Here is a 14,416-nt window from a genome sequence, read left to right on the forward strand (position 1 = left end):
AAAGGGTAGGACTGAAGTAATTTAGTGTCTAGCCATAAAGAGAAGAGGTTGAGGGAGCACAGAGTATCACTCTAGAAGTCCAACAAGACATACTGCATGAAGAGCACCGGCTATTCACTAGCATCCCCGAAGGCAGGAGATGGAATAATTATTTTAAGTTACAGAGGTACTGATTCCTTTGTAATAGTAAGGCAAACCTTCCATGTACAAGCATTTTGACAACCGAGCTAGGGACATAGGGGGGGTTAAACTCTCCAGTGTGTGTTTGAATACAGAAGGAGCCACCATTTTGTGGAGTTGTTTTCTTTGGAACCCTGCATGGAACAGTGTGTACGTATGTGTGTCAGTGATCTATTTGGGCCATTTCCTGTTTATACAGCCAGGTAAATAATGCCATGAACACACTATAGCAAATTCCAGTAGCACACAAGATTATTATCACCCCTGGGATGGCAATTCCACGTAAGTGTTTGAAAGCATGAGGAAGGCAAAAAATATCAAACACTGAAGGACAACAAAGGTCATGAAGCAAAAAAGAAAGCCACACAGACTCCTGCTGGGTTCAATTGACCCACATAAGGCCCAGTGAATCAATTAGTACTTTGATCAGTCAATCCCTAAGCTTACTTCTGAAACTACTGTACCTGCCCAAATCCCTAAACCCAAACAAACCATGTGACCCAAAAAAGGCAAGACCAGGCAGCTTCTAGAATTTCAGATGACTGGACTTCAAATCCTTTCAGCCCGAACCAGCCAAATAATGGCAAGCAGTTTTAGTTACTGTAATTCTACCCAGCGGCAGATACAAAGGTGCTTGTGACATACGATAAATACATGATATAAATTACACTGGGAAGTCCAGAAGTACTATTAGGGTTCCATTTCCACTACTAGGCACTTTGGTTTACAGGAGAAGGACAACTGACCACCGGGCTTCCAAGGAGGCATCTGCCAGTGTGATGCCTGATCTTTATCAAAGCACTGTCCAGGCATTTACATGGATGCCTCATATACGTCGATATATTAGTCTTTTGGAAGGCCAATAGGTATTTTGTTACATGCGTTCAATGGTCTTTCAAAGGATGAGTTCATCTGTCTGATAAAGTATAAAAAGAGCAGCCTATTGATTTTAATTTGAAAGGAGGTGTACTATGGTTCTCTCCCAAATGAGTGCATTGCTTCAGCACTTACCAACTTGAAATATTTGGGAGCTGGCTGATATTAAAAGAGACTCTGCTCGTTTCGCCTTCTTCTCTATCAGTTATACAGTCATCTGGAAGACTTGTGAACCCTTGTCCAAAATAGCTTAGCTTGTCGTGGAGTAGAGGTGGGCAGGAAAAAGTGGAACAGAGTAGAATTCTGTGAAGCTGCTCCTCCTCCCCCTCAACCTTTAGCTGGGCTATATTTTGATGTAAGACTTCCAATCTTACAAACGACTTGTACATCCCTCTATAGAAACTCCCTGGATAATAGTTCACAAAGCAAAGCACGTCTGCACTGGCGATGCCACCCTTGGGCAACTTGAAAGTAAGGCTGTAGGTGAGATCACTGAGTCTAGGGCCTAAATAGAAGCATATTATTAATGATGAGCAGATGGATTTTCCAGACTTTTTTCTATTCTGCAAAAAATATGGTTGGCCCTTCACTCTGAAATTCTGGGAACAAAAGTTCGAAATGGCTCTGAGACTCTTGGCATGTGTCTTGATAAAAAAAAAAAAAAAATCTTACTAATGCTATTCTTAGTGACTGTTTCTTTCTGGACTCTAGTATGCTGTTATGGGTTTTACAAAGATATGGTGATCATCTCTGGAACCCAATCCAACCTTTCTACCCTACCACTCTTTATTTTATCCATTCATCTTGCATGGCTTGGGAATTGACAAATATGGATGTGCAAGCATTTTAACGTAGAAATATTCCAATCACAAAACAGCTGCTGTGAGTGTTCCATGCTTTTCAAGCTCAACAAACCTGACAAAACCCAGACATAGAACCACCTAGATCTGAGAAAGGCCTTTTTATTGCTTCTTATGGGTAAAAACATGATGCTGCAGGAAGCCTTCTAGCAAATTACTATAATTAAAGCAGAGTCTTTTGGAAACTTTTTTTCCCCAAGTCTTCCATAACTGGGTTATGATACCATTTTTCAAAGCAAGAGAACTGCTCCATCTGTTCTCACAGTCTTTAACAATATCTGAAATGAGTGTGTTTCCATATTTTATTTTGAGGTTAGAACACAACTTGGTCATTTTGAGTTGTTTGAGTGAATAGAATGCTGCACTTAGCTATTTCTGTGGTTGATAGTTTGATTACTGTTTATAACAATTTTACTAGCCATCCTGTAACACAAAAATGTAATAGAAACAGTATTTTACAGTAAAATTCATCTCAATTCAGGTACTTCTGTCATCCCCAAATGAACTTTTAGAAAGGCACACTGGATTGGCAGAAACTGATAAGTTGTTCTCCTGCTTTATTCATTTTTTCTAGGCCATATATTTCAATTATGTTTCCTTTTTATTTCAACTTTGGCATCTATGCAGTCAATGTCCAAATAATATCAGTTAAACCTTGTGGATATTTTATAAGATAATTACCTGAAGTTATGTTTCAATCACTGAGGAAGAAGAGGAACTTGATTAATTTAAAGGCCAAATTCAATCTGAAATTGACAGGACATGGAAGTAAGATGTGATGTTTGTGAATAGAGGTTGGAATGCCACTGTACAGTATTTATTGCTCCTCAAATATTCAGATGATATCAAAACCCAGTGGTTAGCATTTGTTGTACATATTAAATTTTCAACTGTTATTTTAGCCAACAAACCTCAGCAAGTGAATTTTTAGCAGTCAAAATGATAAGTTTCAGTTTATCAAAATAGACATGAATCAGATAACATTTGGCTAGTAGTAGATTTGACTGATTTGTATAAAGACGGAAATGACAAAGATACAATTCTATTGCTTGAAGTAGAAAAAAATAACTAACAACCCAGAGTCCCCCACTGGGGAAGAGGGGCAGTAATATAAATCTAATAAATAAAGAAATAGTGATTCATAAAATTTATAGGAAGAATCTGTATGTTATCTTAGCCAGGTTCATAAATATCTCCCACCCTAACTTCTGAAACAGTTTGTCTTAGGTAAAATCTGAGCCCACTGGGATGAAAAAGGCTAACTAATTTCTCATCTTTTAAAATTTATTTTAGACTTGTGCCATCAGGTATTACTAAAGTTAAAAATGAGTGAGACGGATATGGTATATACTATTCTTCTGTGCACAAGAAAAATAGTATACACCTTATCCATTTATACTATACCTGGATTACATTTAAAATCCAGTCCCAACCCACAAAAGTGAGAAATATAAAATACTAAATAAAATAATGCTATAGTGATAAATTAAAATGAATCTCTAAATCCCAGTCAGTGGTCATCAGGCATCATAGAATTTCCCTGATGTCCCCTATGTTAATGAATAAACAAATCAGGTTATTGTTACGATAATATTATAAAAACAAAGGGGAAAAGATGAGGCAGTTTAAGGAAGGGGAAAATCTCCCTATTTAAAGAAAGGGGAAAAATCAAGGAAGGTGGAAAGAGAGAGAAAGCACATAGCCGTATAAATATGCCAATTCCTAAATTTTCCCTATAAACAAAATCATACACAAATAAATACAAATGTGTATGTAAGAGCCAAAAACGAAGAGGCCTAACAAACTGAATACAAGCATGCCTTTTAATCTAGTATATTGGCTTAATGATCTCTGCCTGCTCTATATGAAATATGTCCTGCTTCCTGGAGATGATTAATGTACTGCATTCCTATTATATATCCCAGCACAGGAAACCTAAATTAAATGCTTGTATCAATGCCATGGAAATAAAATGAATCAGTAGTAGAATGATGTCTGACTAAAAGTAGAGGGCTCACCCCAAAGCTTCTGCAAAAGATCACTTGAGGAAGATATCTCCTGAGTAATTCCCCTCTTGGTGAAAGGTGAAGGGTCCGCTGCGCAAGCACCGAGTCAGGTCTCACCCTTTGGAGGGATGCCTCTTTCATGACGTTTTCTTGGCAGACTGTAGTGGGGTGGTTTGCCATTGCCTTCCCCTGTCGTCACCTTCCCCAGCAAGCTGGGTCCTCATTTCACCGACCTCGGAAGGATGGAAGGCTGAGTTGACATAAATGCAATTCAAAACAGAGGGGTGGTAGCCTACCCTATACATTAGACTGGAAGAATGTAGGCATATGTGTGGGTGGAGGATTGCTAAACTTTAACAAGGATGCTACTTTAACAGAATGATATATTTGTCAGATTAGGAAATTCCTTATCATGGTTGATGTTAATTTCCACACAGCTGCTTGAATGTCCTTGTTCCGGAGGCTATAAATGATGGGATTCAGAACGGGAGGCAAAACTGTATACAAAACAGCAGAAAGTAAGTCTACAGTGGGAGAAGAAAGAGATATTGGCCTCATGTATGAAAACAAAGCTGTAAAGATAAATAAAGAAAAGACAACCAAGTGTGGAATACAAGTTGAGAAAACTTTCCATCTGCCTTCAACAGATGGAATCTTCAGCACAGCAGAAATAATATAGCCATAAGAAGCAGAAATGACTCCAGTAGTAAATGAATCCAACACAAATGCAATTATCCAAATCAAAATGTGGTTAACTTTTGCATCAGTGCAAGAAATCTTTAGTAACTGAGGAATATCACAGAAAAACTGCTCAATCTTGTTTTGCCCACAGAAGTTTAATTGGAAAGTCATGACAGTTTGAAGTGATGCATGTACCAGGGAACTGATCCAGGAAGCCACTGCCATTAGGTTGCACATATTCCAGTTCAGGATGAAACTATATTGTAAAGGATTGCAGATGGCAATGTACCGGTCATAAGCCATGATGGTAAGCAAGGCAGTCTCAGAACCTGCACAGGTCACAACTAAGAAAACCTGAGCAACACATGCAGGGAGAGTAATTACTTTGTTACCTGTCAGTGAAACTGCCATTGATTTGGGGACAGTGGTTGTGATGTAACAAATATCAGTCAGGGACAGGTTGACCAAAAAGAAATACATGGGGGTATGAAGGTGGTGGTTCAGGATTACAACAATCACAATCAGAAAATTTCCAATTAAAGCTATTAAGTAAATGGATAGAAACATGACAAAATGTAGAAGTTGTATATTACGGTCAGAAAAAAATCCCATGAGAAGAAATTCTGTCACGGTAGAGTGGTTGGACATAGTTCTTTCAATCACTCTGGACAAAAACAAATTATGACTGGAGGTTAGTAGGGGGAAAAGATGAGGACAGTAAATTGATATTCATAACAATTTAATGTCACACTGCAATTATAAATCTTTATTACATTCAAAAATGACTGCCAAAATACAGAATTTGGATATCATGTTCATCAGAATTACCCACCATAAAGATTTCTGAGGTTGTAAATTGATTATCCTTTAGATATATTTGCATCATTGTAGAAAAAAAGGGATTATAATAGATTACAAACCACAATTACTGGAGGAAATTTAGAAGGAGGAATTATAGCTATATATCATTATTAATGTTTTTATTATCTATTTGCAATGCTTTTAATTAGCAGTATTAGTACTTGTTATTTATCTATAATTATAATTGGTTTTAATATAGATTTAATTGTCAAACATAATTTACTAATGCCAAAAGTAGGAGGAGACATTATTCAGGTTACGGGGATGGATGTTTGCTCATCCAACATATCTTTTCTTTTTTTCTATAATGATAGCTACTTAGATAGCTAGATTTGTTGTTGTTTATTCGTTTAGTCTCTTCCAACTCTTCCTGACATCATGGACCAGCCCACGCCAGAGCTTCCTGTCGGTCGTCAACACCCCCAGCTCCCCCAGGGACAAGTCCATCACCTCTAGAATATCATCCATCCACCTTGCCCTTGGTCGGCCCCTCTTCCTTTTGCCTTCCACTCTCCCTAGCATCAGCATCTTCTCCAGGCTGTCCTGTCTTCTCATTATGTTTCCAAAGTATTTCAGTTTGGCCTTTAATATTGTTCCCTCAAGTGAGCAGTCTGGCTTAATTTCTAGGAGGATGGACTGGTTTGATCTTTTTGCAGTCCAAGGCACTCTCAGAATTTTCCTCCAACACCACAGTTCAAAAGCATCGATCTTCCTTCTCTCGGCCTTCCTTATGGTCCAGCTCTCGCAGCCATATGTTACTACGGGGAACACCATTGCTTTAACATAGCTAGATAGCTAGACAGATATACATTATAATAAAGTAATATAAATAGAATTCTGCAAAAATCTTCTGTACTTTAGGGTTCCAAGAAAAAAACAAACTCTTACCAATTTGGCTAAAATAAACTATGCATGCAGATGAGGGTTTTTTTAAATAAGAATATGTTTCTGTAATCCATCCAAACAAATAAAATCTGATCCTCCCTCCCTGTCTTCCTGCCTGCCTGTCTGCCTGCCTGCCTGCCTTCCTTTCTGCCATCCTTCCTTCCTTCCTTTTTGCAAGGGAAATTAATCTCTATTTCTCTGTATTCTAATTTGCTACTGTCAGGAGAATCCATGCAATTTAACTCTTACAGAATTGCCGGTGGATGTCTTTTACAGAGAGATATAGGATAGCAATAGGACAAAGAGAAGGCAAAGGAGAACCAGAACTGGAAACAGGACCAGTACTCCTTTTTTATTATAGTCAATGACCAGTTCATAACACTTTACATACATAAAACTGATACTAATTAACCAATTAGGTAAACAAATTAATTTTAAAAAATCCACACATCTTACATCTCACATGAAAAAAAAAATTCTACAAATCCTTCTGATTTTAGATATGCATATATTCTGTAAAACTTTGGCCAACCTGTCAAGCTCATCAACATTCATTGTGATGACTGTTAAAAAGAAAAGCAGAGTATTACAAGCTGAACATCAGAATTACCTATCTCAGTTTTGTATCAAATTATTATTAGATAATATTATGAGATTTCTAATATATTTTATTCAAACAATAAGAAATCCAGTTGATCACATATTGTATCATGAGAAAGCAAACTTCAAATATTTGCCATCCTTTCTTTAGTATCATATTACTTGGATTCAAAATGTAAGTAATTTATTCCAGCTAATAATTTTGTGACCTTTTACCTAAGCCCAGAAATATGTAGTCTTTATTTCAGGAGTAAAACAATATAACCATAGTTCATCTTATAATATTCTGTGTGAATTATAAATAGCCAACACTTGGCAATGTGTTAATAACTGGTGTTCTACATACCTGGAATAAATGAAAGAGAATTGTACTTACCTTTCACTTCTTTGGCCGAGTAGATGACTCTGCCAATCTGTCTAAATATAGATGCTGTGTAGATGTTTCTGCTTTGCAGAATGAAATGATGTCATCTCTGTTTTCTGTAATATTCCAAGGAATCGCTCCTTTGGGACCACGGTAAATCCCATGTTAATGTAGAAAATTTAACTTTCCCTTTCCTTCCATTTATATTGGAAGACTGGTTGTTAAGACATAATATTTAACAGATGGCTGCAGGTTGGTGTTCTTTTAATATCTCCTTTATCCAGAGAGATTCCCTCAGCCACTGCTATAATGCCATGTCTGCTCCTTCAGAGTAAGTGGCAGCTGTTTCCAGGAAGACCTTTGCACAGGTTTATCTACTTTACCAGTTGCACCCATTCCAGGACCAGGAAACCCATCAGATAATCACTTATACCTGGTCACCTCATGATTGTATTGTATTGTTGTAATACCCTTGACATGGGGCTGCCCTTGAAAACTAGCCAGAGACGACAGCCAGTCCAGAATTCAGTGGTGCAGCCTATTATGGGGGGTTGGGTCATGTTCTCATGACCCCACTGTTCTATGAGCTATAGTAGTTACCAATTGGCTTCCAGGTACAATTAAAGATGTGAGTTATCAACTAGAAAAGTCTTAATGGCATAGGGCCTGGCTCTCTGAGGGGTCACTTAGCCAAATGTTTCTGCCTGTCTGGTGAGATGAGGCAGGGTGGTTATGCTCCAGGTGTCGTTGACTAAACAGTGTCATCTTACAAGAGACAATAAACATGCCTTGTCTGTTGCGGTGCAAGCCATCAGCAACTATATCCTCCCAAGAGATTCATACAGTTCCCACCCTAATGAGATTTAGAAAATAAGTAAAATCTTGGTTGTTCTCCCAGACCTGGGGATAGGGTGGTTGTGGCGTCTCTTATAGCCTGATATTTTTTACTGGTTTCAGATTGGTCTTCTATTCACCTACATTCTTCTTATATGCTTTTTTTTTTAACTTGTATACCACCCAGAGTTGCTAGGGAGTCAGGTGGCCCAGAAATTTAAATAAACAAATAAGTAAGATTATATGAGTAAGATTGGCTCAGTGATCAGGACCGTCCAAATTAAGTGTACTACTAAATGCAGTCTTCCTAGAGTATTGCACCTATAGTGATGTTCATTTTACTACACTGGAACTGGTATGCATAATATAAAAAGGTAGCTCAGAAAGAGACTCTATCTTACCGGGGCAACAGTAATTAATATTTTGTTCTTGTTGTTGTTCATTCATTCAGACGCTTCCGACTCTTTGTGATTACATGGACCAGCCCACGCCAGAGCTTCCTGTCGGTCGTCAACACCCCCAGCTCCCCCAGGGACGGGTCCGTCACCTCTAAAATATCATCCATCCACCTTGCCCTTGGTTGGCCCCTCTTCCTTTTGCCCTCCACTCTTCCTAGCATCAGCATCTTCTCCAGGCTGTCCTGTCTTCTCATTATGTGGCCAAAGTATTTCAGTTTTGCCTTGAATATCATTCCCTCAAGTGAGCAGTCTGGCTTTATTTCCTGGAGGATGGACTGGTTGGATCTTATGGCAGTCCAAGGCACTCTCAGAATTTTTCTCCAACACCACAGTTCAAAAGCATCCATCTTCCTTCTCTCAGCCTTCCTTATGGTCCAGCTCTCGCAGCCATATGTTACTGTGGGGAACACCATTGCTTTAACAAGGTGGACCTTTGTTGTCATTGTGATGTCTCTGCTCTAAACTATTTTACCGAGATTGGTGATTGCTCTTCTCCAAAGGATTAAGTGTCTTCTGATTTCCTGACTGCAGTCAGCATCTGCAGTAATCTTCGCCCCTAGAAATACAAAGTCTTTCACTGCTTCTACATTTTCTCCCTCTATTTGCCAGTTATCGATCAAGCTGGTTGCCATAATCTTGGTTTTTTTGAGGTTTAGTTGCAAGCCAGCTTTTGCACTTTCTTCTTTCACCTTCATCATAAGGCTCCTCAGTTCCTCTTCACTTTCAGCCATCAAAGTGGTATCATCTGCATATCTGAGATTGTTAATGTTTCTTCCAGCGATTTTAACTCCAGCCTTGGATTCCTCAAGCCCAGCATGTTGCATGATGTGTTCTGCGTACAAGTTGAATAGGTATGGTGAGACTATACAGCCCTGCCGTACTCCTTTCCCAATCTTAAACGGGTCCGTTGTTCCGTGGTCTGTTCTTACTGTTGCTACTTGGTCGTTATAGAGATTCTTCAGAAGGCAGACAAGATGACTTGGTATCCCCATACCGCTAAGAACTTGCCACAATTTGTTATGGTCCACACAGTCAAAGGTTTTAGAATAGTTAATAAAACAGAAATAGATGTTTTTCTGAAACTCCCTGGCTTTTTCCATTATCCAGTGGATATTGGCAATTTGGTGCCTAGTTCCTCTGCCTTTTCTAAATCCAGATTGTACATCTGGCAATTCTCACTCCATGAATTGCTGAAGTCTACCTTGCAGGACCTTGAGCATTACCTTACTGGCATGTGAAATGAGTGCCACTGTTCGATAGTTTGAACATTCTTTCGTGTTTCCCTTTTTTGGTATGGGGATGTAAGTTGATTTTTTCCAACCTGATGGCCATTCCTGTGTTTTTCCAATTTGCTGGCATATAGCATGCATTACCTTGACAGCATCATCTTGCAAGATTTTGAACAGTTCAGCTGGGATGCCATCATCTCCTGCTGCCTTGTTATTAGCAATGCTTCTTAAGGCCCATTCAACCTCACTCTTCAGAATGTCTGGCTCTAGCTCACTGACCACACTGTCAAAGCTATCCCCGATATTGTTATCCTTCCTATGCAGATCTTCCGTATATTCTTGCCACCTTTTCTTGATCTCTCCTTCTTCTGTTAGGTCCTTGCCATCTTTGTTTTAAATCATACCCATTTTGGCCTGGAATTTACCTCCAATGTTTCTAATTTTCTGGAAGAGGTCTCTTGTCCTTCCTATTCTATTGTCTTCTTCCACTTCCGCGCATTGCTTGTTTAAAAATAATTCCTTATCTCTTCTGGCTAACCTCTGGAATTTTGCATTTAATTGGGCATATCTCCCCCTATCACTGTTGCCTTTTGCTTTCCTTCTTTCTTGGGCTACTTCTAGTGTCTCAGCAGACAGCCACTTTGCCTTCTTGGTTTTCTTTTTCTTTGGGATGTATTTTGTTGCCGCCTCCTGAACAATGTTGCCAACTTCTGTCCAGAGTTCTTCCGGCACCCTATCTACTAAGTCCAGTCCCTTAAATTGATTCTTTATCTCCACTGCATATTCCTGAGTGATATTAGTGAGCTCATATCTAGCTGATCTGTGGGTCTTCCCTAATCTCTTTAGTCTGATCCTAAATTGTGCAAGAAAAAGTTTGTGACAGAACTACAGTCAGCTCCAGGTCTTGTTTTTACCAACTGTATAGATGACCTCACCTTTGGCTGCAAAGGATGTAGTCAATCTGATTTCGGTGTTGTCCATCTGGTGAAGTCCATGTATAAAGCTGTCTCTTAGGTTGTTGGAAGAGAGTGTTTGTTATGCAGAGTGAGTTGTCTTGGCAAAATTCTATCAGCCTATGTCCTGCTTCATTTTGTTCTCCCAGGCCATGCTTACCAGGTGTCACTTGACTGCCCACCTTAGCATTCCAGTCTCCCGTGATGAAAATAACATATCTTTTAGGCGTGTTGTCCAGTAGGTACTGCAGATCCTCACAGAACTGCTCTACTTCAGCTTCTTCAGCATCTGTGGTTGGGGCATATATTTGGATCACTGTGATGTTAGATGGCTTGCCCTGAATTCGAATTGAGATCATTGTATCGTTTTTTGGATTGTATCCAAGCACTGCTTTAGCCACTTTACTATTAATTATGAAGGCTACTCCATTTCTTCTGTGGTCCTCTTGTCCACAGTAGTAGATCTGGTGGTCATTTAATGTGAAGTGGCCCATTCCAGTCCATTTCAGTTCACTGATGCCCAAAATGTCTATGTTTAATCTTGACATCTCACCAATAACCACATCCAATTTGCCCTGGCTCATAGATCTTACATTTCAGGTTCCAATGGCGTGTTGATCCTTAGAACATCGGATTCGCCGTTCACCACCAGCACCGTCGGCCGCTAGCCATCCTTTCAGCTTTGAGCTAGCTGCGTCATCACGTCTGGGGCTAGTTGAACTCATCCTCTGTTCCTCCCCAGTAGCATTTTGACCATCTTCCGACCTGGGGGTCTGATCTTCCGATGGTATACCGACATATCTCTGGTTGTACTGATCCATTTAGTTTTCATGGCAAGAATACTCGGGTGGGTTGCCATTACCTTCCCCAGGGATCACATTTAGTCTGATCTCTGTCATGACCTTCCCGTCTTGGGTGGCCCTTCATGGTTTAGCTCATGGCATCATTGAGGTGCTCAAGCTCCAGCACCATGACAAGGTAACGATCCTTTGCTGAAGCTCCAAGCCTCTAAGGCAGCTTTAACAGCAAAAGCCTCCATTTCCCAAACAAGCCAGCGCCTCTCCGTCTCAGAAAACTTACGGGAAATATAAGTGAAAGGCTTCAAAATCCGCCAGAATCCGTTTGCAACAAAATAGCTCCAATAGGAAAATCAGAGGCATCCACCTGAACAACGAATGGAAGGTTGGGTCAGGGTGGGAGAGGATGGTCTCCTCAGTAAAAAGAGCCTTCAGCCGATCAAAAGCAGCCTGACATGCAGGAGTCCAATTGAGCACAACCCCCAGTTTCTTAACCTTGCGGGTTTCCCCCACCCACTTTGTGTGCAATAAATCAGTTAATGGTAGGGCAATTTCACCGAATTCCCTGACAAAGGACCTGTAAAAATTGGTGAACCCCAGGAAACTTTGAAGTTGACACCTGGTTCAGGGTCACTCCCAAATAAGCACTGCCTGAACCTTAAGAGGATCCATTTCAATGCCCTTATCGGAAATCCTGTAACCAAGGTAATCCAAGCAAGATTTATGGAACTCACATTTAGAAAGTGTCATGAGTAAGGATGGCGAGCAGGGGGCTCCCACCCAGACTGTCAAGCGCATGCGTAGCACTGAGGAACTGTTCAGCCATTCAAAGAGACACAGATCGGGACCACCTTAACCTTTGGGGTTTATATGGCTGGGTTTTTCCCATGCTTCCTCAGTTTGTTAGGATTCTTGTTAAGTACTAGTAATAAATATTAGAGACCAAGTCATTGTCTCAGTGTGTTTCCTGGTAGTCAGGCCAGAAAGCTTAGCATAAAGCTTGGCATTTCTAAGCTTGGTTAGAACCTGTTTAAGAAGCCGTTTGTGCTCTTCTGAATATTTAGTATAAACGAGGACAACATCTAAATACACCAAAAGACCCTTAAACAAGATTCTGATATGGCACAGAATTGTCCCACCACAGTAATATTTGCTTTAATGGTTTTGGGAAGAGAAATTTGGTTTAAATGTGCTAGATTATGCTGAATTCAATATTGACAATTTGGAATTTATCAAGGTGTGAAGAACTTTGGATTTATTGTAATGGTTGTGTTTTTAAGAAGATAGTTTTGTTACAATGGAAAGAACATGCCATACTGGACTTGCAAAGTTGGACTGATTGTATGTGTTTGCTCTCTGCTTATGAATTGCTTCTCTATGGTCAGACCGGAATGACCAACCTATCCATCTATTGTGCCTCTCATCATTGGCTTTTTGACAACCTGGGTGTGCAAAAATAATGGTTGTCTTGTGGTCTCATCTATGAAATTAGCAGTCACTCCTGAGTCAACAAGAGCAGAGGATTTCATTTTCTGGCCTGAGTCTAAACAAAGAATAACAGGAACAATAAAGCCGGCTTGCCTGCTGTCAGCCATCAAGGCTGCCCTTAATTGTCTGAGGGACTCCTTCAAAGCTCTAGGGAGAGGGGCCTGGGAAGTTTCCCAGTGCTGCAGTCTTGAAGTACATTGGATGCTTGCTTGCTACATGGCCACAGTGTGCCACAGTGCATACATTTCTCCATTTCTCTTCTGGTTGGACAGAGATCATTTTATTGCTCCAATTTGCATGGGTTCTTCTGCACTGGATTCTGAGTATGCCACAGGTTGGGGAGGGCTATGGGATAAGAGCTCTGTATTTCCATTGTTAAATCCTGATCTTTTGCATTTTTTTTTCCTAGTTTCTTTTGAGCCGCTCTAATGTTATTTGGTATGGCCACACCTAAAAGTGATACTTCCTTTTATTCTAGTGAGTAACATCTTCTCATAGCACTCTCAGTTAAAAATTAAGATTGTAGGCCAAAACAGTATAAAAATCAGGGTATTAGAATAAAATTAAGACAAGAATAGGTTTATGTTTGTAATCATCATCCTCATCTAAAAAAACCCAGACAAATAGCTGTCGAAATACCATCTCTCACTGCTGTCTCTCTCTGCAAGCATTGCTGTTTATTGTAACTAAATGTTGTGAGATAAAATAATTCTAATGTTTGTCAGCTGTTTTGACAATGCCATTGTGTTTGCTTCAAATGCTCCAATAATTATAAGGGAAATATTTACTTATTAAGTCCATAATCTCTGATTTCCATAGTGAAATCCTGATATTTTACAGCCTTTCCACACCTATTAGTAATACTTGGCTTTCTTCAACTACTGTGATCTCCAGCACATTGTGTTCTTGATGTCAGTCCATTCGAATTTGGAAATACTTTATTTTCTTTTTTTTAACATGGCCATTGTGGATCATGTCTGCTTCAATTGCAACAAACCAAATTGTATTTTTTTCTTGGTAAATGCAAACAATCTTTGTTGCTTTTGTAGTATAGGGCATGCTGTTTGCCATAAGCATTTGTCTCTTGCATTTTAAAGCATCTTGTTCCATCAGCAATATATGCTGAATAATATTGCAAGAACAGCTTACATATGAATGCTTTTAATTGTATTACCACCACCAATATTCAGTTTTAAATATTTCTAACTGGTTTTGCATATTTGGCATTCATTTTCTTTTTTACATGGGCATACAGATATTGTTTGCTTCTAAAACACCCACACTCTTTCACTTTCCTCCATTTTCAGTGCTGTGATTTTAGTGCCATTCCATAATTCAATTCCA

General features: G+C 39.5%; 1 protein-coding gene across 1 annotated transcript; it reads right to left on the reverse strand.

The window, feature by feature from the left end:
- Positions 1-4,312: 4,312 nt before the first annotated feature.
- On the reverse strand, positions 4,313-5,260 carry LOC134496567 (olfactory receptor 14A16-like). Its single transcript, XM_063302288.1, has one exon. It carries the CDS (start codon positions 5,249-5,251, stop codon positions 4,313-4,315), a length of 939 nt encoding a protein of 312 aa, XP_063158358.1. The 5' UTR covers positions 5,252-5,260.
- Positions 5,261-14,416: the final 9,156 nt, after the last annotated feature.

The sequence above is a fragment of the Candoia aspera genome, chromosome 4 (genome assembly GCF_035149785.1).
Source record: "Candoia aspera isolate rCanAsp1 chromosome 4, rCanAsp1.hap2, whole genome shotgun sequence".
Classification (NCBI taxonomy): Eukaryota; Metazoa; Chordata; class Lepidosauria; order Squamata; family Boidae; genus Candoia; species Candoia aspera.